The sequence below is a fragment of the Salmo salar genome, chromosome 14, assembly GCF_965601325.2.
Source record: "Salmo salar chromosome 14, fSalSal1, whole genome shotgun sequence".
Classification (NCBI taxonomy): domain Eukaryota; kingdom Metazoa; phylum Chordata; class Actinopteri; order Salmoniformes; family Salmonidae; genus Salmo; species Salmo salar.
Genome location: NC_138304.1, coordinates 56,219,302 through 56,245,839, shown reverse-complemented (window position 1 = coordinate 56,245,839; position 26,538 = coordinate 56,219,302). Strand labels below are relative to the sequence as shown.

The window sequence follows — 26,538 nt, the reverse complement described above, 5'->3', positions numbered from 1 at the left end:
TCAACTGGCCTACCTGGTTAAATAAAGGTGAAATAAAATGTAAAGTTAAACTGTACATAACTTTTTTTCTGATTTTCCCTATATCGCTTGTATGTGCCGGACTCAATTTCTTGCGATAGCTGACTTTTTCCAGCTGTAAATTGAACCATATTTTCTATATTGCTTTGTTTATGTGAACTGAGCACCAGGTAATAGCATCTCCAACACTACCATCTAGTGTTCACAGGCAGTAAAGTCATTTCACGTTAGAAAACTTGTAACGTTGCGCAAAAGACGACCACGAGAGCGCGCACTACTACTAGCCTATAATATTACTGGGGCGCGGGAATGGTGTACCGTGAACTATACCGGAGATGCGTAAAGGGGAAGTTTGCTCTCTTTAATCCTCTGTCAATGTTTCTAAACTCGCGCGCACACACACACACGGGAAGCAGAATTTCCACATTCCGTTTGGAGTTGTACAGTACTGAGAAGGAGGGACACACCTTTACTGGAGAGCCCCAGGAGAGAGGAGGAGAGGAGGGATTAGTTAGTTACTTAGTTAGTTAGCTTGACGTGATTAGGAGGGCTTGGCTTCTGTGTCTGCCGTTGTAAACGTTTTACACTTGGATACGTACAGTACGGGCTGTGGAGGACAGGTTGACAGCCATGTGTTGTTGGCTATGCCTGGACATTTATTAAAGACAAGGCAACAGGTCGTTAAAAAGGTAAGAAAAATAATACACTCATTTACATACATATAACTTCATGTGTTTATTACAAATGGGGAATAACAAGAAGGTAAATTGTGATAGTTAATGAATGTGTTATTATAGTTTGTAATATTATTTTCAGCGCTGAATTATCTTCTTTTTTTTTTTACAGTACCTGCTGCATCTGCAAGTAATTCGTTTGTTTTGGTTTATTGTCATATATATATATTTTTAAAGTAACATCTAACTTCAGTTATTGTGAAGTACTTTTGGTAACCATTTGGTAAAGCAGTTATGATGTCCTTGTAATGTAGCTAAAGTGTTTCACTTGTTAATTTATGTCTCTCTAACATTCAGTCCAGTGAATGTAATGAAGAGTGTATAAATCTAGTCTAATTAGGGGTTCCGCAGCTAAATTGGTCAAACCTTATTGTTGTTACAAAAAATGCAAGTTCCTGTGAGATGATGTGGCCTAGGAGGGTGTAACCTTGTATGACGGTTACTGGCCAAAGACCAGACCCTCACATGCAGTCCCATGCCAACTGGCCAAATGGTGGCGCTATAACAAGTGGTTAAACATGCACAATTTGAAAGCTCACGCCCCTCACACCATTTGACCTAGAGTCGTGAAATTTTGTACATCGTTCTCTCGCCTCTCAAGGAAGACATTTGCCTCAGAAACCATAAAGTCCGCTTTGATGTATTTCCCCGCCATTTTGAGAAAAACACTGACAACGGTACTTCCCTGGCACCGAATGACCAACGGCACAAAACTTGATACATGGCATGTATTTTAACTAGGCAAGTCGGTTAAGAACAAATTCTTATTTACAATGACAGCCTAGGAACAGGGGGTTAACTGCCTTGTTCAGGGGCAGAACAACAGATTTTTACCCTGTCAGCTCAGGGATTTGAACTTGCAACCTTTCGGTTACTAGTCCAACACTCTAACCACTAGGCTACCTGCTGGTTACTAGTCCAACGCTCTAACCACTAGGCTACCTGCTGGTTACTAGTCCAACGCTCTAACCACTAGGCTACCTGCTGGTTACTAGTCCAACGCTCTAACCACTAGGCTACCTGCTGGTTACTAGTCCAACGCTTTAACCACTGGGCTACCTGCTGGTTACTAGTCCACCGCTCTAACCACTGGGCTACCTGCTGGTACTAGTCCACCACTCTAACCACTGGGCTACCTGCTGGTTACTAGTCCAACACTCTAACCACTAGGCTACCTGCTGGTTACTGGTCCAACGCTTTAACCACTAGGCTACCTGCTGGTTACTGGTCCAACGCTTTAACCACTAGGCTACCTGCTGGTTACTAGTCCAACACTCTAACCACTAGGCTACCTGCTGGTTACTAGTCCAACACTCTAACCACTAGGCTACCTGCTGGTTACTAGTCCAACACTCTAACCACTAGGCTACCTGCTGGTTACTAGTCCAACACTCTAACCACTAGGCTACCTGCTGGTTACTGGTCCAACGCTCTAACCACTGGGCTACCTGCTGGTACTAGTCCACCACTCTACCCACCTGCTGGTTACTAGTCCAACACTCTAACCACTAGGCTCTAACCACTAGGCTACCTGCTGGTTACTAGTCCAACTCTCTAACCACTAGGCTACCTGCTGGTTACTGGCCCAACGCTCTAACCACCTGGCAACATGCTGGTTACTAGTCCAACACTCTAACCACTAGGCTACCTGCTGGTTACTAGTCCAACGCTCTAACCACTAGGCTACCCTGCCGCCCCGTATTGACCAAGGTCTCTCAACGCTAAATTGGTGCAGGCCAGTATTTCAAACAACATGGCCGCTACTGACCAATAAACAATCACGCGGGCGTGGTCTGCCACATAAATGCAATTAAATCAGACGCCGGTTTTCATATTGTAACAGAACGTATTCCAGACGCGGTCAAGACTAAACAAATGCGAGCATGTTCAGATCGACCACACGGGGGCTCTATAATGGACACACGATTATATCTCTTAATCTGTTTGATTCAGAGTGATATAAATTTGCCACATATGCTAAGGCATATATGAGTCTAGCTAACCTGTAAAGTATGGTTCAATTATGCCACAAGGTGGCGCTGTTGAAACCATTCATGCAAGCTCATTGGCTCATTGCGGCCATATTGTTTGAGCTCGAGTCCTGGAAAATGTTTCATTTAAAGACATGGTTACATAGATGATATATACCAAATTTTCCAATCGGTCCAGTGGTCCTGGAGAAGAAGACGTTGAAAGTAGTTTCAACATCATTGGAAATGGTCCAAAAATTGCTCAAAAGTATTCTGCAAGATCTGTTCGATGTTGAGTTCTGATATTTGGCAAGCGTGGTAAACAGTACAGCAATAGCTCATCCTAGGGCAATGTGTCCAATTTGTCCTGATGGTGGCACAGTAGGCACACAGCTGAACCCCGGCAACGGGGTCATACTGTAACACCATACTGTAACACCATACTGTTAGACCATAGTGTAACACCATACTGTAACACCATACTGTTAGACCATAGTGTAACACCATACTGTTAGACCATACTGTTAGACCATAGTGTAACACCATACTGTAACACCATACTGTTAGACCATAGTGTAACACCATACTGTTAGACCATAGTGTAGCACCATACTGTTAGACCATACTGTAACACCATACTGTAACACCATACTGTAACACCATACTGTTACACCATACTGTAACACCATACTGTTAGACCATAGTGTAACACCATACTGTAACACCATACTGTTAGACCATAGTGTAACACCATACTGTTAGACCATACTGTTAGACCATAGTGTAACACCATACTGTAACACTATACTCTTACACCATACTGTTAGACCATAGTGTAACACCATACTGTTAAACCATAGTGTAACACAATCAAAAGAGATTTCCATTTTTTGTGCAAAAAGGGTTTAGAACTCCAGAGATTTCCAGAATATAATAACACCGTTATCTTGGAGGAAACTTCCAGATAGAAAGAGAGAGCGAGAGAGAGAGAGACAGAGAGAGAGAGGTAGAGGGAGGCTGTGAGAGAGAGGAAGAGGGAGAGGGAGGCTGTGAGAGAGAGAGGGAGAGGGAGGCTGTGAGAGAGAGAGAGAGAGAGAGAGAGAGAGAGAGAGAGGGAGGCTGTGAGAGAGAGAGAGAGAGAGAGAGGGAGGCTGTGAGACAGAGAGAGAGAGATAGGGAGAGGGAGGCTGTGAGAGAGGTAGAGGGAGGCTGTGAGGGAGAGAGAGAGGGAGAGAGAGAGAGGCTGTGAGAGAGAGAGAGAGAGAGAGAGAGAGAGAGGTAGAGGGAGGCTGTGAGAGAGAGTGGGAGAGGGAGGCTGTGAGACAGAGAGAGAGAGAGGGAGGCTGTGAGACAGAGAGAGAGAGGGAGGCTGTGAGACAGAGAGAGAGAGAGGTAGAGGGAGAGGGAGGCTGTGAGAGAGGTAGAGGGAGGCTGTGAGGGAGAGAGTGGGAGAGAGAGAGAGAGAGGCTGTGAGAGAGGGAGAGAGAGGCTGTGAGAGAGGGAGAGGGAGGCTGTGAGAGAGGGAGAGGGGGACTGTGAGAGAGGGAGAGGGAGGCTGTGAGAGAGGGAGAGGGAGGCTGTGAGACAGAGAGAGAGAGATAGGGAGAGGGAGGCTGTGAGAGAGGTAGAGGGAGGCTGTGAGGGAGAGAGAGAGGGAGAGAGAGAGAGGCTGTGTGAGAGAGAGAGAGAGAGAGAGAGAGAGAGGTAGAGGGAGGCTGTGAGAGAGAGTGGGAGAGGGAGGCTGTGAGACAGAGAGAGAGAGGGAGGCTGTGAGACAGAGAGAGAGAGAGGTAGAGGGAGGCTGTGAGAGAGGTAGAGGGAGGCTGTGAGGGAGCGAGTGGGAGAGAGAGAGAGAGAGGCTGTGAGAGAGGGAGAGAGAGGCTGTGAGAGAGGGAGAGGGAGGCTGTGAGAGAGGGAGAGGGGGACTGTGAGAGAGGGAGAGGGAGGCTGTGAGAGAGGGAGAGGGAGGCTGTGAGAGAGGGAGAAGGAGAGAGGAGGGGGCTGTAAACGATCTAAGAGACAAGGCAAGTAGGGCTTCCTATGCCATAAATAGGAACATAAAACTCGACCTCCCAATTAGGATCTGTCTAAAATGACTTCAATCAGTTATACAACCCATTGTCCTTTATGGTTGTGAGGTCTGGGGTCCGCTCACCAACCTAGAATTCACAAAATGGGGCAAACACCAAATTGAGACTGCATGCAGAATTCTGAAAAATATACTTTGTGCAATGCAAAACCCCAAACAATGCAGAGCAGAATTAGGCCAATACCCACTAGTTATCAACATCCAGAAAGTACCTGTTAAAATTCTACATCCGCCTAAAAGGAAGCGATGCCCACACATTCCACCACAAAGCCCTCACCTACAGAGAGATGAACCTAGAGAAGAGTCCCCTCAGCCAGCTGGTTCTGGGGCTCTGTTCACAAATACAAACAGACCCACAGAGCCCCAGGACAGCAACACAGTTAGACCCAACCAAATTATGAGAAAGCAGAAAGATAACTATTTGACGCACAGGAAAGAATCAACCAAAAACAGAGCAAATTAGCATGCTATCTAGCCCTAAACAGAGAGTCCACAGTGGCAGAACACCTGACCACTCTGACTGACCCAAACTTAAGATGTACAGACTCAGTGAGCAGAGCCTTGCTATTGAGAGACCCAAACTTAAAATGTACAGACTCAGTGAGCATAGCCTTGCTATTGAGAGACCCAAAATTAAGATATACAGACTCAGTGAGCATAGCCTTGCTATTGAGAGACCCACACTTAAGATGTACAGACTCAGTGAGCATAGCCTTGCTATTGAGAGACCCAAACTTAAGATGTACAGACTCAGTGAGCATAGCCTTGCTATTGAGAGACCCAAACTTAAGATGTACAGACTCAGTGAGCATAGCCTTGCTATTGAGAGACCCAAACGTAAGATGTACAGACTCAGTGAGCATAGCCTTGCTATTGAGAGACCCACACTTAAGATGTACAGACTCAGTGAGCATAGCCTTGCTATTGAGAGACCCAAACTTAAGATGTACAGACTCAGTGAGCATAGCCTTGCTATTGAGAGGCCGCTATAGACAGACCTGGCTCTCAAAAGAAAACAGGATATGTGCACACTGCCCTCAAAATGAGGTGGGAACTGAGATGCACTTCCTAACCTCCTGCCAAATGTATGACCACATTAGCAACACATATTTCCCACAGACCCACAAAGAATTTGAAAACAAATCACACATTGATAAACTCCCATATCTACTGGGTGAAATACCACAGTGTTCCATCACAGCAGCAAGATGGATGAGCTGTTGCCACAAGAAAAGGTTAACCAGTGAGACAACAACACTGTAAATACAACCTGTATTCATCTCATTACTTATCTTCCCCTACTATTCATACTACAACTATTTACACATTGTTAAAAATACTGTACACAGCTGATAATATCCTATTTGAAGCGTCGTTACCCTTGTGAATCCTTTATGATGTTATGTTTACTGGACATTTTATGTGTTTTTGTTGATGTTGTTTTTTTGTGTTTCTTCTCACTTTTGTTTCTTGTTTATTTCACTTGTTTTGGCAATGTAAACATATGTTTCCCATGCCAATAAAGCCCCTTGAATTTAATTGAGAGAGAGACAGAGGAGAGACAGAGGAGAGAGAGAGAGAGGATGTAGCAGCTCACATTGTTCTAGAATGAGATCACCCCAGAGTTCTCAGAATAAGCCTTCCTCCTCTGTCTCAGTGAACACACACACACACCAATAAACATATCACTCCACACACACCCTAAAATACAGGAAGTGGTCATTATTATGCTGATTATAATCAATGGATATTTTTGTAGAGGTTGATACATTTTTTGTTAGGGCAAATCAAGTCTGACATTTTTAGGTGAAAATTATAAACTTTAGAAACCTTTTTAAACCTTTCAGATAATCAAAGACCACAGCTTTCATGTTATATAATCTAAACTCCAGCTTTCCTGTTATATAATCTAAGACTCCAGCTTTCCTGTTTTATAATCTAAGACCACAGCTTTCCTGTTATATAATCGAGGACCACAGCTTTCCTGTTATATAATCTAAGACTCCAGCTATCCTGTTATATAATCTAAGACCACAGCTTTCCTGTTATATAATCTAAGATCACAGCTTTCCTGTTATATAATCTAAGATCACAGCTTTCCTGTTATATAATCTAGGACCACAGCTTTCCTGTTATATAATCTAAAATCACAGCTTTCCTGTTATATAATCTAAGATCACAGCTTTCCTGTTATATAATCTAAGATCACAGCTTTCCTGTTATATAATCTAGGACCACAGCTTTCCTGTTATATAATCTAGGACCACAGCTTTCCTGTTATATAATCTAGGACCACAGCTTTCCTGTTATATAATCTAGGATCACAGCTTTCCTGTTATATAATCTAAGATCACAGCTTTCCTGTTATATAATCTAGGACCACAGCTTTCCTGTTATATAATCTAAGACCACAGCTTTCCTGTTATATAATCTAGGACCACAGCTTTCCTGTTATATAATTAGGACCACAGCTTTCCTGTTATATAATTTAAGACCACAGCTTTCCTGTTATATAATCTAGGACCACAGCTTTCCTGTTATATAATCTAAGACCACAGCTTTCCTGTTATATAATCTAAGACTCCAGCTTTCCTTTTATATAATCTAGGACTCCAGCTTTCCTGTTATATAATCTAAGACTCCAGCTTTCCTGTTATATAATCTAGGACCACAGCTTCCCTGTTATATAATCTAAGACCACAGCTTTCCTGTTATATAATCTAAGACCACAGCTTTCCTGTTATATAATGTAGGACCACAGTTTTCCTGTTATATAATCTGAGACTCCAGCTTTCCTGTTATATAATCTAAGACTGCAGCTTTCCTGTTTTATAATCTAAGACCGCAGCTTTCCTGTTATATAATCTAAGACCGCAGCTTTCCTGTTATATAATCTAAGACCACAGCTTTCCTGTTATATAATCTAAGACTCCAGCTTTCCTGTTATATAATCTAAGACTCCAGTTTTCCTGTTTTATAATCTAAGACCACAGCTTTCCTGTTATATAATCTAAGACTCCAGCTTTCCTGTTATATAATCTAAGACTCCAGCTTTCCTGTTTTATAATCTAAGACTCCAGTTTTCCTGTCATATAATCTAAGACTCCAGTTTTCCTGTTATATAATCTAAGACTCCAGCTTTCCTGTTATATAATCTAAGACTCCAGCTTTCCTGTTATATAATCTAAGACTCCAGCTTTCCTGTTATATAATCTAAGACCACAGCTTTCCTGTTATATAATCTAAGACCACAGCTTTCCTGTTATTTAACCTGTTATGGCTAGGGGGCAGTATTTTCACAGCCGGATAAAAAACGTACCCGATTTAATCTGATTATTACTCCTGCCCAGAAACTAGAATATGCATATAATTATTAGCTTTGGATAGAAAACACTCCAAAGTTTCTAAAACTGTTTGAATGGTGTCTGTGAGTATAACAGAACTCATTTGGCAGGCCAAAACCTGAGAAGATTCCATGCAGGAAGTGGCCTGTCTGACAATTTCTTGCCTTTCTTGATTATCTCTATCCATTACAGAGGATCTCTGCTGTTACGTGACACTTCCTACGGCTCCCATGGGCTCTCAGAAGGCGGCAAAAAGCTGAATCGTAGCTTTGCAGGCTCTGGTTGAAAAAAAGTAGCGCGTTTGGGTAGTGGCTGGTTACAGTACTGTGAGACTCAGGCTCGTGCCCGCGTCGACAGAATGCTTTGTTTTCTTTCGTCTGTTTACCTAAACGCCGATTCCCGGTCGGAATATTATCGCTTTTTTACGAGAAAAATTGCATAAAAATTGATTTTAAACAGCGGTTGACATGCTTCGAAGTACGGTAATGGAATATTTAGAAATCTTTTGTCACGAATTGCGCCATGCTCGTGACCCTTATTTACAATTCGGATAGTGTCTTGAACGCACGAACAAAACGCCGCTATTTGGATATAACGATGGATTATTTTGGACCAAACCTACATTTGTTATTGAAGTAGCAGTCCTGGGAGTGCATTCTGACGAAGACAACAAAGGTAATCAAACTTTTGTAATAGTAAATCGGAGTTTGGTCAGGGCTAAACTTGGTCAGTGTCTAAATGGCTAGCCGTGATGGCTGGGCTATCTACTGAGAATATTGCAAAATGTGCTTTCACCGAAAAGCTATTTTAAAATCGGACATATCGAGTGCATAGAGGAGTTCTGTATCTATAATTCTTAAAATAATTGTTATGTTTTTTGCGAACGTTTATCGTGAGTAATTTAGTAAATTCCCCGGATGTTTGCGGGGGGTATGCTAGTTCTGAACGTCACATGCTAATGTAAAAAAGCTGGTTTTTGATATAAATATGAACTTGATTGAACAAAACATGCATGCATTGTATAACATAATGTCCTAGGGTTGTCATCTGATGAAGATCATCAAAGGTTAGTGCTGCATTTAGCTGTGGTTTTGTTTTTTGTGACATTATATGCTAGCTTGAAAAATGGGTGTCTGTAAAGCCTTTTTGAAATCGGACAGTGTGGTTAGATTAACGAGAGTCTTGTCTTTAAAATGCTGTAAAATAGTCATATGTTTGAAAAATTGAAGTTTTCGGATTTTAGAGGAGTTTGTATTTTGCGCCACGCCCATCATTGGATATTGGAGCAGGTGTTCCGCTAGCGGAACGTCTAGATGTAAGATAATCTAAGACCACAGCTTTCCTGTTATATAATCTTATCACAGAACAGATGTTGAAATAGAATCCATCATTCAAACCTTTAGACTCTGTAGCCATTAGTAACCAGAGTCTCTAAGGCAGCGTTCCCAAGTGTTACCCTATTCCCTATGTAGTGTACTACTTCGGACCAGGGCCATTTGGTATGTAACCAGGATCACTGACGTCATAGTACATCAGGCTGCTACACGCAGATGGGTAACAAGCATCAGGCTGTCTGCTATGGCTTTGAAGTTGGACTGATTAACTAACTGTAAGCACAATTTAGGAATCATTTGAACAAGTGTTATGATATGAAGGTTAGTGTTAGAACATAGAAAAGCACACTATCCAGGATACAGTTCCACACTCTATCCCCCAGGGGGCAGCAGCAACCTTGTCTATATGCTGAGCCTGCAGGATAAGCACATCAGGTGCTGTCTCTCTGGACCAAGGTAAGGTGCTGTCTATCTGGACCAGGGTAAGGTGCTGTCTATCTGGACCAGGGTAAGGTGCTGTCTCCCTGGACCAAGGTAAGGTGCTGTCTCCCTGGACCAAGGTAAGGTGCTGTCTCCCTGGGCCAAGGTAAGGTTGCTGTCTCCCTGGGCCAAGGTAAAGGTGCTGTCTCCCTGGACCAAGGTAAGGTGCTGTCTCCCTGGACCAAGGTAAGGTGCTGTCTCCCTGGGCACATGTGGATTCAACACGGTCCTCAAACGTTGATTTCTCACAAAAATGCACACATTAATTTAAGTTAGAGACCAGTTAACTAGTCCTAAGACACTTAGCGAGTACAACAATATTAACAGGCTACTTATTGGTTTTGTAACACAAGGAATTCATGGAATTCGTAGATGAAGCAACTGTTAACTATAACTGTTCATTGATCGTTTTATTGATACAACAGGCCCGTTTTAGACCGTGTTCATTCAGGGGTCCACCACAACCCAACCCTCTCATTGACGTAACAGGTGATCAATTCATTTCAATCAATGATGAGGTGAATGAATGACTGGCCTATCTGCTATCTATGCTGTTGAACAGCATTCAAAGCCCCATAGATAGGCTGATCCATTTTTGAACAGCCTTCAAAGCCCCATAGATAGGCTGATCCATTGTTGAACAGCCTTCAAAGCCCCATAGATGGGCTGATCCGTTGTCGAACAGCCTTTAAAGCCCCATAGATAGGCTGATCCATTGTTGAACGGCCTTCAAAGCCCCATAGATTGGCTGATCCACTGTTGAACGGCCTTCAAAGCCCCATAGATAGGCTGATCCATTGTTGAACGGCCTTCAAAGCCCCATTGATAGGCTGATCCATTGTTGAACGGCCTTCAAAGCCCCATTGATAGGCTGATCCACTGTTGAACGGCCTTCAAAGCCCCATAGATAGGCTGATCCACTGTTGAACGGCCTTCACAGCCCCATAGATAGGCTGATCCACTGTTGAACGGCCTTCAAAGCCCCATAGATAGGCTGATCCACTGTTGAACGGCCTTCAAAGCCCCATAGATAGGCTGATCCACTGTTGAACGGCCTTCAAAGCCCCATTGATAGGCTGATCCACTGTTGAACGGCCTGCAAAGCCCCATTGATAGGCTGATCCACTGTTGAACGGCCTTCAAAGCCCCATAGATAGGCTGATCCTTGTGGTCCATGTGTATCAATGAAGGTTTTTACTGCTTAAATCGTGTTGACAATATAGCCTGGTCCCAGATCTGTTTGTATTCTTGCCATCTCATTCCTATCATTGTCAAGCCAAACATGGCATGACAGTTTCATAAGAAGTTAGCAAGAGAGCAGAAAAACAGACCATTTGAGATGCATGCCAAGTCTAGATAAACAGTGACTGTCATAGTCTTCGGTGTCTACGGCACGGTTCCCCAACTGGTACCCCCCCCCCCCCGGTTGAATCTATATAGCTGCTGATTGCTGGTCTAAAGGATAATATCTTTGGTAGAGAGTGTGTGGGATAATGCTTCACTCTTCATAAACAAATCAACTTCCTTCCTCTAACTCTCCAGTGCTTTCCTAAGAATATACAGTACACAAATACACATCCTCATGTTGGTAAATAACTACAATGAAGTCTCATTTGGATATACTGTACCAGCAGCCAAAGACTGACAGACATCCCAGCTAACAATTGTAGGGAGAGAGAACGTTTTTGTAATGTTACTTGTAATGTCCCTCGTAATGTTTGCGTCCAATTTTCCGTTAGTTAGCGGAACATTCTATCTATGTTAACAAAAAACTATCCGAGAACCTTTTTAAAATGTTTTGTCAATAAGTACATCTCACCTCTGTTAAAAGTACACTCAATTAAAACTGTTCTATTGATCATAGTGATTCAGGAGTATCATTAAAACAGGTAAACATGATCATACTGATTCAGCAGTATCATTAAAACAGGTAAACATGATCATACTGATTCAGCAGTATCATTAAAACAGGTAAACATGAACATACTGATTCATTAGTATCATTAAAACAGGTTCAATAGATCATTCTGATTCAGCAGTATCATTAAAACAGGTTCAATAGATCATTCTGATTCAGGAGTATCATTAAAACAGGTTCAATAGATCATTCTGATTCAGCAGTATCATTAAAACAGGTTCAATAGATCATTCTGATTCAGGAGTATCATTAAAACAGGTTAACATGCCCCACCAATATCAGACAACTATACAGAAAGCCCTTCAATTGTTGAAATAAGATGATTAAATCAATGATGAGAATAGTCAGATTAACTGATACCTGACTTGATGGTGTAGCGGGAAGAAGTAGCCCCACACCATCACACCACCTCCTCCATGCTTCACGGTGGGATCCACACATGCAAAGATCATCCGTTCACCTACTCTGCATCTCACACGGCGGTTAGAACCAAAAAATCTAAAATTTGGACTCATCAGACCAAAGAACAGATTTCCACCTGGTCTAATGTCCGTTGCTCGTGTTTCTTGGCCCAAGCAAGTCTCTTATGGGTGTCTTTTAGTAGTGGTTTCTTTGCAGCAATTTGACCATGAAGGCCTGATTCATGCTGTCTCCTCCGAACAGTTGATGTTGAGATGTCTCTGAACTCTGTGAAGCATTTATTTGGGCAGTAATTTTTGAGGTTGCTATCTCTAATGAACTTATCCTCTGCAGCAGAGGTAACTCTGGGTTTTCCTTTCCTGTGGTGGTCCTTATGAGAGCCAGTTTCATCATAGAGCTTGATGGTTTTTGTGACTGCACTTGAAGAAACGTTCAAAGTTTTAGAAACTTTCTGCATTGACTGACCTTCATGTCTTAAAGTAATGATGGACTGTTGTTTCTCTTTGCTCATTTGAGCTGTTCTTGCCATAATATGGACTTGGTCTTTTACCAAATAGGGCTAACTTCTGTATACCACCCCTACCTTGTCACAACACAACTGATTGGCTCAAACGCATTAAGAAGGAAAGAAATTCAGCAAATGAACTTTTAACAAGGCACACTTAATTGAAATGCATTCCAGGTGACTACCTCATGAATCTGGTTGAGAGAATGCCAAGAGTGTGCAAAGCTGTCATTAAGGCAAAGGGTGGCTACATTGAAGAATCTCAAATATTAAACACACTTTTTTGGTTACTACATGATTCCATATGTGTTGTTTTATAGTTTTGATGTCTTCACTATTATAGTAGAAAATAGTAAAAAATAAACAAAAACCCTTGAAGAGTAGGTGTGTCCAAACTTTTGACTGGTACTGTATATAAATGAACATGCGCAATGTAATCATCTATGTCAGTGCGTCAAATATTTAAGTTGAAAACAATATTATTATTATTATTATTATAAAAGCAGTGTGAGAGACTGTGGAGGCTGGTGGGAGGAGCTTATAGGAGGACGGGGCTCATTGTAATGGCTAGAATGGAATAAATGGAACGGAACAAACATGCGGTTTCCATGTGTTTGGTACCATTCCATGTATTCCATTCCAGCCATTACAATGAGCCATCCTCCTATAGCTCCTTCCACCAGCCTCCTCTGATACCAGTCTTCCAGAACAGTACTGTTAGGGACGGACTGGGACCAGAAATCATCACGGGCATTTCTAACACACAGCCCAATTTTTTTCCTCGAGGCCACCACACAGGCCCATTTTTCTTATTAAAGACCTAATTATTAGCCAAATAATTTTGTGCAAAAACCCCAATTTAGACAGACCCACTTTGCTAAAAAAATAGACCAGCCCATCTGGCAATTGCCCAATCTGGCCCATGGCCAGTCCGCCCCCGAGTACTGTAAAGTTATCTTCTCAATGCAGTCAATCACAGGGTATGTCTGTTTATTTCACATGGCAGGGTTTGGAAATTAATTTAAAGAAACCACATTTAAAGAAACCACGTTGGACTCCATTCCATGTATTCCATTCCAGTCATTACAATGATCCCGTCCTCCTATAGCTCCTCCTACCAGCCTCTGGTGTGGGAGTATCCCTAACCTCGTCAACAGACAAAGAGCCGTGAATGGATCAGTGGTTCACCAATCAGGGCCTTGGTTGGCTTGGCAACAATAACAAGGCGTGATGTGTAATGAAAACATATTTTCTGGGGGGGTGACGGAAACACAGAGGAGAGGCAAGGGGGGGGGGGAAACACAGAGGAGAGGCAAGGGGGGGGGGACACAGAGGAGAGGCAAGGGGGGGGACGGAAACACAGAGGAGAGGCAAGGGGGGGGAAACACAGAGGAGAGGCAAGGGGGGGGGGACGGAAACACAGAGGAGAGGCGGGGGGGGGGGAACACAGAGGAGAGGCAAGGGAGGGGACGGAAACACAGAGGAGAGGCAGGGGGGGGACACAGAGGAGAGGCAAGGGGGGGACGGAAACACAGAGGATAGGCAAGGGGGGGGACGGAAACACAGAGGAGAGGCAAGGGGGGGGACGGAAACACAGAGGAGAGGCAAGGGGGGGACGGAACACAGAGGAGAGGCAAGGGGGGGACGGAAACACAGAGGAGAGGCAAGGGGGGGGGACACAGAGGAGAGGCAAGGGGGGGGACGGAAACACAGAGGAGAGGCAAGGGGGGGGGGGAAACACAGAGGAGAGGCAAGGGGGGGGGGACGGAAACACAGAGGAGAGGCAAGGGGGGGACGGAAACACAGAGAAGAGGCAAGGGGGGGGGGACGGAAACACAGAGGAGAGGCAAGAGGACGGAAACACAGAGGAGAGGCAAGGGGGGGGGGGAAACACAGAGGAGAGGCAAGGGGGGGGACATTTCTTTGCGACCATCAGGCGACTTCCTGACAACTGATACACAGAAATGTTCTAGCTACGTTCACATGAAACGGTGTCTAGAACATTCAAATCATTAATATACATATAATATGAATATTTAGTCCTAGCCAAGCGGTATCACACCGGATTCTTCTTGTCAACTAAATCAATACTTATTTTTTGTCAGTACATTTTATTTGATCACAAGAACATACAAAAAGGTATAATAATTGATATGTACAAGAGCTGCTTCAACAAAATATAGAATTAATGTAGAATATCAACAGAAATAGTTTGTTTTCCAAGATGGCTTAGCATACAAGAGAGGAAACAGAGAAAAAACAGATAGTCGCTTATAACAGAGCATTAGTATCTAAAATACCACTAATAAATTGTGATATTTTTCTTTTTTTACACCATGTGTCCAAATCCCTCCCTCCCTCCTACCTACCTGAACCTCCCATATTTGGTCGTGCGTTGAAACGCCAGCCTGATACTTCAGATTTATACATCTGGTGAAAACATCTGGCTCATTGTTACTATCTGTGGTTGATACACTGTGGCAGGAAAGCTGTTGGTGCATTAGGATACAGAGTCCTTCCTTTTCCAACTCAGTATTTTCTTCATAATCACAGTGTGTACTACAGAGAGAGGTTGGCCTTTTTCCTCCTCCAACCTCACTTTGCAGGAGAACTTCATGTCATTGACCAGAATGTCTACAGCTCAAGTCCCCCCAACCACTCAGTCAGACCAAGGGAGCCTGGTCATAGGCCTGTACAGAATCCTCTAATGGCCTTCAAACACAACATAGCTGGACACGCCCCTGACAGTACCCATAGGCCCAAGTCTAGCTCTTCCTTAGCCAGCCAGCAGGTAGGGGACAGAAACACAGAGCAGAGGCAAGCCCTGTGCACAGCAAAACCATAAGTTCTGACTTCAATAAGGTGGAGGTGATGGTCTGAAGACCAAACATTCGAGAGGAAGGAGGACTGGTGGGTGGTCATCGTTCATAATTCCTTTTGAACGTCTAGCACAGAAATACTACTGGGACTCAGGAGAGAAACTTGGCAGGCTGCACGAGTGTCTGAGGGATCACGTCATCCGTTTTGTGTTCTCCCTCCCAGAGTACGTTAGGGAAGACTACGACCAGCTGGTCACGCACTTGCAGACAAGGTTTGGCCAGAAGTAACCACCCACGACTGTGAGGAGGAAGCTAGGGGATTTTAGGCAGGGGATGGAAACATCTACTGACTTTGCCGAGGAGATCAACCTCCTAGTTTCTCTTGCTTATACTGGTGTTGGCTTGGTGCTTCAGGATCAGCTTGCCACTGACGCTTTCCTTAAAGGACTTACAAAAACCAAAAGGTGATGAACCGAGACCCCGGGACCCTGGCTCAAGCGCAGCAGCTCTTGGGGATGTATGAGCACAACGTCAAAGCAATCGTTGGCTGTGACAGTGAGTCAAGGCACAGGGCTCAACACTTATAGGGGTCTGACTCAGACGACAAAGCAGCAACATACAGAGTTCAAGGAACAGCTTGGTGGTACAGAGAGTGAACATTTAATGGCGACGGACATAGGACAGGACAGCATCTGGACGTGAACACATAACAACATTAATGCAGACACAGGGAACAAACGGGGGAGCCGACAGTTATAGACGGGACAATCAACAAAGGGTAGGAGTCCAGGTGAGTCCAATGATGGCTGCTGCGCGTAATGATGGTGACAGGTGTGCGTAATGAAGGGCAGCCTGGCACCCTCGAGCGGCAGAGAGGGAGAGCGGGAGCAGACGTGACAGGGGTGCTGTCGTGATGTCTTCCTCCGGCAGGTTGCTGAACTCTCACAATAGTCAAGGATTTTCTTAATTTTGGGTCAGTCACAGTGGTCAGGTATTCTGCCTCTCTATTTAAGGCCAGATAGCATTCCAATTTTCTCTGTTTTTTGGTTGATTCTCTACAGTGTGTCAAATAGTTATCTTTATGCTTTCTCATAATTTGGTTGGTGTTTAGACCCCAGACCTCACAACCATAGAGGGCAATGAGTTCTGTAACTGATTTAAGTATTTTTAGCCAGATTGGGATGTCAAGTTTTATGTTTCTTTTGATGGCATAGAAGGCCCTTCTTGCCTTATCTCTTAGATGGTTCACAGCCTTGTGGAAGTTATCTGTGATGTTGATGTTTAGGCCAAGGTAATTATAGTTTTTTTGTGTGCTCTAGGGCAACGGTGGCTAGATAGAATTGGTATTCATGGTCCTGGCAACTGGACCTTTTTTGGAACACCATTCGTTTTGTCTTACTGAGATTCTTCTACATAGATTCTGACACAAGTCTGACAGAATCTGTGCAGAAGATCTAGGTGCTGCTGTAGGCCCTCCTTGGTTGGTGACAGAAGCACCAGATCATCAGCAAACAGTGGACATTTTGATTTCTGAGTCCAATAGGGTGAGGCCGGGTGCTGCAGACTGTTCTAGTGCCATCGCAAATTTGTTGATATATATTTTGAAGAGGGTGGGGCTCAAGCTGCATCCCTGTCTCACCCCACGGCCCTGTGGTAAGAAATGTGTGTATTTATTGCCAATTTTAACTGCACACTTGTTATTTGTGTACATGGATTTTAGAATGTCGTATGTTTTCCCCCCCAACAATGCTTTCCATCAATGTGTATAGCAGACCCTCATGCCAAATTGAGTCAAAGGTTTTTTCGAAATCAACGAAGCATGACAAGACTTTCTCTCTCTCTCTCTCTCTCTCTCTCTCTCTCTAGATGCTAGGAGTGTTGGTGCATGCTGGGAATTGTATGAGTGGTGTCTGGAGTTAGATCACCTGTGTTTTGGTGTTTTTTTAAAAATCAAATCAAATTGTATTTGTTACATGCGCCGAATACAACAGGTGTAGACCTCACAGTGAAAGGCTGAATACAACAGGTGTAGACTTCACAGTGAAATGCTGAATACAACAGGTGTAGTCCTCACAGTGAAATGCTGAATACAACAGGTGTAGTAGACCTCACAGTGAAATGCTGAATACAACAGGTGTAGTAGACCTTACAGTGAAATGCTGAATACAACAGGTGTAGTAGACCTTACAGTGAAATGCTGAATACAACAGGTGTAGTAGACCTTACAGTGAAACGCTGAATACAACAGGTGTAGTAGACCTCACAGTGAAATGCTGAATACAACAGGTGTAGGTAGACCTTACAGTGAAATGCTGACTTACAAGTCCTTAACCAACGATGCTTTAAGAAGTTTTAAGAAAAATAAGTGTTAAGTAAAAAATAGATAAGTAGAAAATAAAAGTAACAAGTAATTAAACAGCAGCAGTAAAATGACAATAGCGAGAATATATACAGGTTTAGTCAAAGGATTGTAGTTCTCTTACTTAACTTTAAGCAATTTGGAAGACATGAAAGAACAGTATTCGTGGACAGGGGTCTGTGGATGTGCTGGGCATGCTGGAGGGGATGTTGGCAGCGAGACTGAGGGTTGAGTTTGCCTGTTACAAACTGGTTAACAATACTGATCAGTTTATGAGTATATGGGGTATTCAGGGGTCGTTGTGTTTAGTTACTGTGGAGGAAGATTTGGTGTTCTGTTTTTAATTGATGTTTAACCATCTTTTTATCGTGTAGTGACTTTCCAGATCCAATAAAGTTTTTTTTAAATCTCTCTCTCTCTCTCTCTCCTCTCCTCTCTCTCTCTTCTCTCCTTTCTCTCTCTCTAGAGATGTTCTCTCAGTGGGCTCTACTGTTGTTGTGTACTCTCCCTGTGATGGCTGTCCACTCAGAGGGATGTCAGTGTCCAGGAGCCACCATTTTGGACCAGTTTCCCTCTGTCCTACCCGCTGAGACCTGCTGTCTGAACTACTCCGGCTCCACGTTCGGCCATGTTCCCTGGGCCAGGCTCACCAATGGGACCAGACTACAGCTCCTGGACCTGTCACACTGTAACATCACTCAGATCGACCTGGAGGACACAGAGACCACACTCTCTCCTCTCCAGGAGGTCTACCTGGGTCACAACAGACTGACCTCCATCCCAGGGGACTTCCTGTCAGATCTACCCAGCCTGAAGGTGCTGGAGTTGGGCATGAACCAGCTCAGGGAGCTACCTGAGGATTTCCTCCAGGGATCTGATGGCCTCCGGGAGCTGGATTTCAGTGGGAACCTCCTCCGCTCCCTCCCCATCTCTGTCCTCTCCCTGCCGGGCCTGGCGAGGCTGGAGCTGGGGAACAACACCTGGGACTGCTCCTGTTCTCTGGTGGAGGGGCTGGAGGCCGGTGGGGGGCAGGGAAACAACAACAACAACACCAGCCTGCAAGGCATCGTGGGTAACATCACATGTGCATCTCCTGGGAATCTGGCGGGGTGGCTCGTGTGGTCGGTGGCAACGGGAGACGTCTGCCGCTCTCCAGGTCTCACCGCACTTTTCATCGTCCTGCCCCTCCTCATCCTCACCGGTCTGGTCCTCTGCCTGTGCTGCGGTAGGAAGAGCAAAAGCAAGGAGGCGCCCGCGTTCGGCTCTTCCAAGAAGAAGGCCTCTCACTCCCATTCATCCAACGGCCACCGACACCACCACCGCTCTAAGCCCCCAGTAGGAGGAGGAGGAGGAGAGGGTAACGTCCCCATGGTGGGGGACAGCAGCAGGGACGGCATTTTGAAGAGCCAGCTCCTCCTACGATCCTCCACCACCCTCCTGAGCTCCACCAGGGACATCTATGAGGAGGTGGAGATGAAGCTAGGTGGCTCTGTGGAGTGTCTTCCCTCTCCCTCTCCTGGGTCCTCCTTCGCAGTGGGGATCTCGGCCTGGCCGGCGTCCCAGACAGAGGGCCCAGAGATGGGTACGTGCAGACAGGCAGAGCTTGACACGGTGAGTGTGACAGAGGTGATGAAGGATTCGGCAGACAGGGAGAAGGCTTATATGACCCAGTCCACTGAATACTACAGTCTGGTGCCTGGGATAGACCTGGAGGACTCCGACCACGACTCTGATCACGGCTAGGACCAGGCAGCGTACGTGGGCGTCAACCTGTCGTGAAAACGGACATAGGTTCACTAGAGAGAGTGTATGTGTTGTTACAATTCCAAATCAACCCCTAGCTCACCACCCCCTTGGTATGTTACACCTTGACTGAGATATCTGGTCAGGAGGAAGACAGAATGATATGTTACACCTTGACTGAGAAATCTGGTCAGGAGAAAGACAGAATGATATGTTACACCTTGACTGAGAAATCTGGTCAGGAGAAAGACAAAATGGCATGTTACACCTTGACTGAGAAATCTGGTCAGGAGAAAGACAGAATGATATGTTACACCTTGACTGAGATATCTGGTCAGGAGTAAGAGAGAATGGTATGTTACACTTTGACGGAGACATCTGGTCAGGAGAAAGACAGAATGATATGTTACACCTTGACTGAGATATCTGGTCAGAAGGAAGACAGAATGGTATGTTACACCTTGACTGAGATATCTGGTCAGAACACTGAATAAGCAGTGAGAATGGAAAACTATTGTCTCTTTGACTGAAGAATCACAATCATCTAACAGGAAGTGATGTCACATTGAGCTCTTCAGGAAGGGCTGACATCATCACTCTGAGCTCCACTTCCTGTGGGACCAGAGAGCAGCTCAGTCCACCGTGTGAACAGGACAGGGTAAGGAGAGAACAGGACAGGGAGAGGAGAGAACAGGACAGGGAGGAGAGGACAGGGAGAGGAGAGAACAGGACAGGGAGGAGAGGAGAGGACAGGGAGAGGAGAGGAGAGGACAGGACTGGGAGAGGAGAGAACAGGACAGGGAGGAGAGGAGAGGACAGGGAGAGGAGAGAACAGGACAGGGAGGAGAGGACAGTGAGAGGAGAGGAGAGGACAGGACTGGGAGAGGAGAGAACAGGACAGGGAGGATAGGACAGGGAGAGGAGAGAACAGGACAGGGAGGAGAGGACAGGGAGAGGAGAGGACAGAGAGAGGAGAGAACAGGACAGGGAGAGGACAGGACAGGGAGAGGACAGGACAGGGAGAGGAGAGGACAGGGAGAGGAGAGAACAGGACAGGGAGAGGAGAGGACAGGACAGGGAGAGGACAGGACAGGGAGAGGACAGGACAGGGAGAGGACAGGACAGGGAGAGGAGAGAACAGGACAGGGAGAGGACAGGACAGGGAGAGAACAGGACAGGGAGAGGAGAGAACAGGACAGGGAGAGAATAGCAGAGAACACAACACAACAACAGAACAGAACACGAGGAGCTCCACTGGGGAACCCTGGGACTGTAATAATTCCCTGCATCGTATGAGACAGCAGGATTGTGTGTTAGCGTTGAACTTTTGTCTGTCATGATCCACCGTTTGAACTGAACTGGACAGTCAGCCTCACTATTCCTCCGCTGACATTGTCAATGGCTGGATCACCGTTTCTCCTCTCAACTCTTTCCTTTACAAACACGAACCATGTCACGTTCCTTTTATATTGAACTCAACTCTGGGGGCTGTAATATTCCCTGCACTGAACCACGCATGAGAGTCAGCACAATGGTCAGTGTGTTTTGTAAATAGGGATGTACTGTACTGGAACTGAGTTATGCTATCTGCATAGTCACTGTATGAATGTATATACAGGAGAGTTACTATATACCAGTCAGTGTAGTAGCAATAGGCCTTGTAGATCACAGTTGTCATGGCTCTCCTGGTCGAGGATCCAAGGTCTCAGATCAGCTTGGCAAATGGCTGACAGCTAGCCATACCCCTCTCTCTTCCACAGGAGAGAAGAGGGTGGGCCAGTTTTATGACACATCACGCCAATCGTAAATCTTATGCAGTAGAGAACCCTCTCCCGCTCATCAGTATCAACCAAAGGAATGCATTTGTCTAGAGAGTCTGTTGCCCGTACAAAAACTCTTAACGTCCAAAAAGTGAATATTGGAACAATATTTCTAAGATAGGAATATTAAAGAATGGTCTAATGATCTAATGAATAATCATGTCATATTGTTTGTCATTTTGTGATGTCATTAAAAACTGTAAAACAAAAATACTGTAACTTGAAGAGCTTTCACGCTGTGTATGTCAGGTTTAAGTCCTTTACGTTATGTAGTAAATATGAAGAACGACGAAACTAGTTTTGTTCAGATAGGAATGTGATTTTAGTTTTCTAACGACATCATAGTTTTCATGTCCGTTACACATTAACTAAGCACGCCACAAAGTAGGTCAGAAGAGCGTGTCGGTGTCATGGAAACGCCCTTTTCAACCAGAGTGCTTAAAATAATCTGTTCTATTTGAACAATCCACCACAAGAACAAGACAACTACGAAGAAGGACATTGTGACCTCTGGTGGACAACCAGAGCCTTTACACCCATCGAGCCCTTCCTATAGAAGGATTGATTGGTTTCAACAGGGAGACGACGAACCAAGATATCTACACGTAAATACATTGCATTTCTTACCCAACTGGGCAGTGGTTCGTGTGCAAGGTATATGATTAAAAAGTGGGAACAGTTCTAGGATGTATCCACAATAAATGTCTCTTTCTCTCCATCTCTCTATTTTCCCCATCCCCCCTTTCTCCATCTCTGTGTAATGAGCCCTCATATCTTGTCGGTCCACTAGGGACTTTTATCTCATGTAAGTGTGTATGTGTATTCTGTGTAATTATTTAGTTAATTAGTAAATAAATAAATAATTAAATTGATTTGCGTAGAACTGAATAAATCAGAAAAGGCGGATTCAAGAAGTCTGCGACGTTCAGAATGAGACTAATATGAGATAATGATTATATACAGTTGAAGTCGGAAGTTTACATACACCTTCGCCAAATACATTTAAACTCATTTTTTTCACAATTCCTGACATTTAATCCTAGTAAAAATTCCCTGTCTTTAGGTCAGTTAGGATCACCACTTTATTTTAAGAATGTGAAATGTCAGAATAATAGTAGAGAGAATTGATTTATTTCAGCTTTTATTTCTTTCATTACATTCCCAGTGGGTCAGAAGTTTACATACACTCAATCAGTATTTGGTAGCATTGCCTTTAAATTGTTTAACTTGGGTCAAATGTGTCGGGTAGCCTTCCACAAGCTTCCCACAATAAGTTGGGTGAATTTTGGCCCATTCCTCCTGACAGAGCTGGTGTAACTGAGTCAGGTTTGTAGGCCTCCTTGCTCGCACACGCTTTTTCAGTTCTGCCTTTCAGGTTATGTCGATATAGGACTTGTTTTACTGTGGATATAGATACTTTTGTACCCGTTTCCACCAGCATCTTCACAAGGTCCTTTGCTGTTGTTCTGGGATTGATTTATACTTTTCGCACCAAAGTACGTTCATCTCTAGGCGACAAAATGCATTTCCTTCCTGAGCGGTATGACGGCTGCGTGGTCCCATGGTGTTTATACTTGCGTACTATTGTTTGTACAGATGAACGTGGTACCTTCAGGCGTTTGGAAATTGCTCCCAAGGATGAACCAGACTTGTGGAGGTCTACAATTATTTTTCTGAGGTCTTGGCTGATTTCTTTTGATTTCCCCATGATGTCAAGCAAAGAGGCACTGAGTTTGAAGGTAGGCCTTGAAATACATCCACAGGTACACCTCCAATTGCCTCAAATTATGTCAATTAGCCTATCAGAAGCTTCTAAAGTCATGACATCATTTTCTGGAATTTTCCAAGCTGTTTAAAGGCACAGTCAACTTAGTGTATGTAAACTTCTGACCCACTGGAATTGTGATACAGTGAATTATAAGTGAAATAATCTGTCTGTAAACAATTGTTGGAAAATTACTTGTGTCATGCACAAAGTAGATGTCCTAACCGACTTGCCAAAACTATAGTTTGTTAACAAGAAATTTGTGGAGTGGTTGGAAAACGAGTTTTAATGACTCCAACCTAAGTGTATGTAAACTTCTGACTTCAACTGTATATCATCTAAAGTTTAATTCGGGAGATGGTAACTCGTTAAACTTCTTCCATATTCCCAAATTCATAATGAGTTAATTGTTACATGATTAATTTAATCATGGATTAGATTCATAACAGTCATCAAATTAATGAAAATCACATCACAACACAGATTTAGAGATACTGTTCAGTATGCATATCCCTCCTCCTACTTCTGCCAAGACAAAGACAAGCAGCTGTGTTCTGTTGCCATCAACATAGTATCCTTAGCCTTCAGTCCTGTCTGACCTGGCAGCCTCTGCCTCTCAGGAGAGGCTAAACTGGCCTTCAGTCCTGTCTGACCTGGCAGCCTCTCCCTCTCAGGAGAGGCTAAACTGGCCTTCAGTTCTGTCTGACCTGGCAGCCTCTCCCTCTCAGGAGAGGCTGAACTGAGCTTCAGTCCTGTCTGACCTGGCAGCCTCTGCCTCGCAGGAGAGGCTAAACTGGCCTTCAGTCCTGTCTGACCTGGCAGCTTCTTCCTCTCAGGAGAGGCTAAACTGACCTTCAGTCCTGTCTGACCTGGCAGCCTCTCCCTCTCAGGAGAGGCTGAACTGGCCTTCAGTCCTGTCTGACCTGGCAGCCTCTCCCTCTCAGGAGAGGCTAAACTGACCTTCAGTCCTGTCTGACCTGGCAGCCTCTCCCCCTCAGGAGACGCTAAACTGGCCTTCAGTCCTGTCTGACCTGGCAGCCTCTCCCTCTCAGGGGAGGCTGAACTGACCTTCAGTCCTGTCTGACCTGGCAGCCTCTCCCTCTCAGGAGAGGCTAAACTGGCCTTCAGTCCTGTCTGACCTGTTAATTGGAACATAACTGACTGATGTTTTTGATTAATGCTCCTGACATTCAGTTAGAACAGAAAATGACTCAGCTATGACTACACAACCAATCACAGCTACTGTTGCTATGAGGAAGGAGTTAGTGCCATCTTATTCAACCAATCACAGCTACTGTTGCTATGAGGAAAGAGTTAGTGCCATCTTTTTCAACCAATCACAGCTACTGTTGCTATGAGGAAGGAGTTAGTGCCATCTTATTCAACCAATCACAGCTACTGTTGCTATGAGGAAGGAGTTAGTGCCATCTTATTCAACCAATCACAGCTACTGTTGCTATGCGGAAGGAGTTAGTGCCATCTTATTCAACCAATCACAGCTACTGTTGCTATGAGGAAAGAGTTAGTGCCATCTTTTTCAACCAATCACAGCTACTGTTGCTATGAGGAAGGAGTTAGTGCCATCTTATTCAACCAATCACAGCTACTGTTGCTATGAGGAAGGAGTTAGTGCCATCTTATTCAACCAATCACAGCTACTGTTGCTATGCGGAAGGAGTTAGTGCCATCTTATTCAACCAATCACAGCTACTGTTGCTATGAGGAAGGAGTTAGTGCTATCTTATTCAACCAATCACAGCTACTGTTGCTATGAGGAAGGAGTTAGTGCCATCTTATTCAACCAATCACAGCTACTGTTGCTATGCCGTCTAACTTTTAACTCCTTGGTGTGAGAAGGTTTTACCATGAATTAATGCAAAGATCATTGCGTGGCAGAAGAGGAGAAACATGTTTGATTCTACTGCTGGTGCTGATTGTGTCCTTTCCTGTCCTGTCATGTAGTGAAATGTGACCACAGGTTGGAAAATACCAGGTCTGTCTGTCAGATCAGAATGCTAGTTGAAGATCTCAGATCTAGGCCTGGTTCTGCTCTACTCTGCCGGGCTTCAGCCTGGTTCTGCTCTACTCTGCCGGGCTTCAGCCTGGTTCTGCTCTACTCTGCCGGGCTTCAGCCTGGTTCTGCTCTACTCTGCCGGGCTTCAGCCTGGTTCTGCTCTATTCTGCAGGCTTCAGCCAGGTTCTGCTCTACTTTGCAGGCTTCAGCCTGGTTCTGCTCTACTCTGCCGGGCTTCAGCCTGGTTCTGCTCTACTCTGCAGGCTTCAGCCTGGTTCTGCTCTACTCTGCCGGCTTTAGCCTGGTTCTGCTCTACTCTGCAGGCTTCAGCCTGGTTCTGCTCTACTCTGTAGGCTTCAGCCTGGTTCTGCTCTACTCTGCTCTACTCTGCCGGCTTCAGCCTGGTTCTGCCGGCTTCAGCCTGGTTCTGCTCTACTCTGCCGGCTTCAGCCTGGTTCTGCTCTACTCTGCCGGGCTTCAGCCTGGTTCTGCTCTACTCTGCAGGCTTCAGCCTGGTTCTGCTCTACTCTGCCGGGCTTCAGCCTGGTTCTGCTCTACTCTGCAGGCTTCAGCCTGGTTCTGCTCTACTCTGCCGGGCTTCAGCCTGGTTCTGCTCTACTTTGCAGGCTTCAGCTTGGTTCTGCTCTACTTTGCCGGGCTTCTGCCTGGTTCTGCTCTACTCTGCAGACTTCAGCCTGGTTCTGCTCTACTCAGCAGGCTTCAGCCTGGTTCTGCTCTACTCTGCCGGCTTTAGCCTGGTTCTGCTCTACTCTGCAGGCTTCAGCCTGGTTCTGCTCTACTCTGCAGTCTTCAGCCTGGTTCTGCTCTACTCTGCCGGGCTTCAGCCTGGTTCTGCTCTACTCTGCCGGGCTTCAGCCTGGCTCTGCTCTACTCTGCAGGCTTCAGCCTGGTTCTGCTCTACTCTGCAGGCTTCAGCCTGGTTCTGCTCTACTCTGCCGGCTTCAGCCTGGTTCTGCTCTACTCTGCTCTACTCTGCCGGCTTCAGCCTGGTTCTGCTCTACTCTGCCGGCTTCAGCCTGGTTCTGCTCTACTCTGCCGGGCTTCAGCCTGGTTCTGCTCTACTCTGCAGGCTTCAGCCTGGTTCTGCTCTACTCTGCCGGGCTTCAGCCTGGTTCTGCTCTACTTTGCAGGCTTCAGCCTGGTTCTGCTCTACTCTGCCGGCTTCAGCCTGGTTCTGCTCTACTC

The 26,538-nt window shown here is 45.0% G+C and overlaps 1 protein-coding gene across 1 annotated transcript; it reads left to right on the top strand.

Annotated features, from left to right (window-relative positions):
• The first annotated feature begins 348 nt into the window (after positions 1-348).
• On the top strand, positions 349-21,713 carry si:ch211-106k21.5 (uncharacterized). The gene is made up of 2 exons (XM_014141468.3): positions 349-707; positions 18,457-21,713. Exon 2 carries the CDS (start codon positions 18,459-18,461, stop codon positions 19,731-19,733), a length of 1,275 nt encoding a protein of 424 aa, XP_013996943.1. The 5' UTR covers positions 349-707; positions 18,457-18,458; the 3' UTR covers positions 19,734-21,713.
• Positions 21,714-26,538: the final 4,825 nt, after the last annotated feature.

What these genes read in the sequence shown, in the direction of transcription:
- si:ch211-106k21.5 (XM_014141468.3), top strand. Translation starts at nt 18,459, where the DNA reads ATGTTCTCTCAGTGGGCTCTACTGTTGTTGTGTACTCTCCCTGTGATG.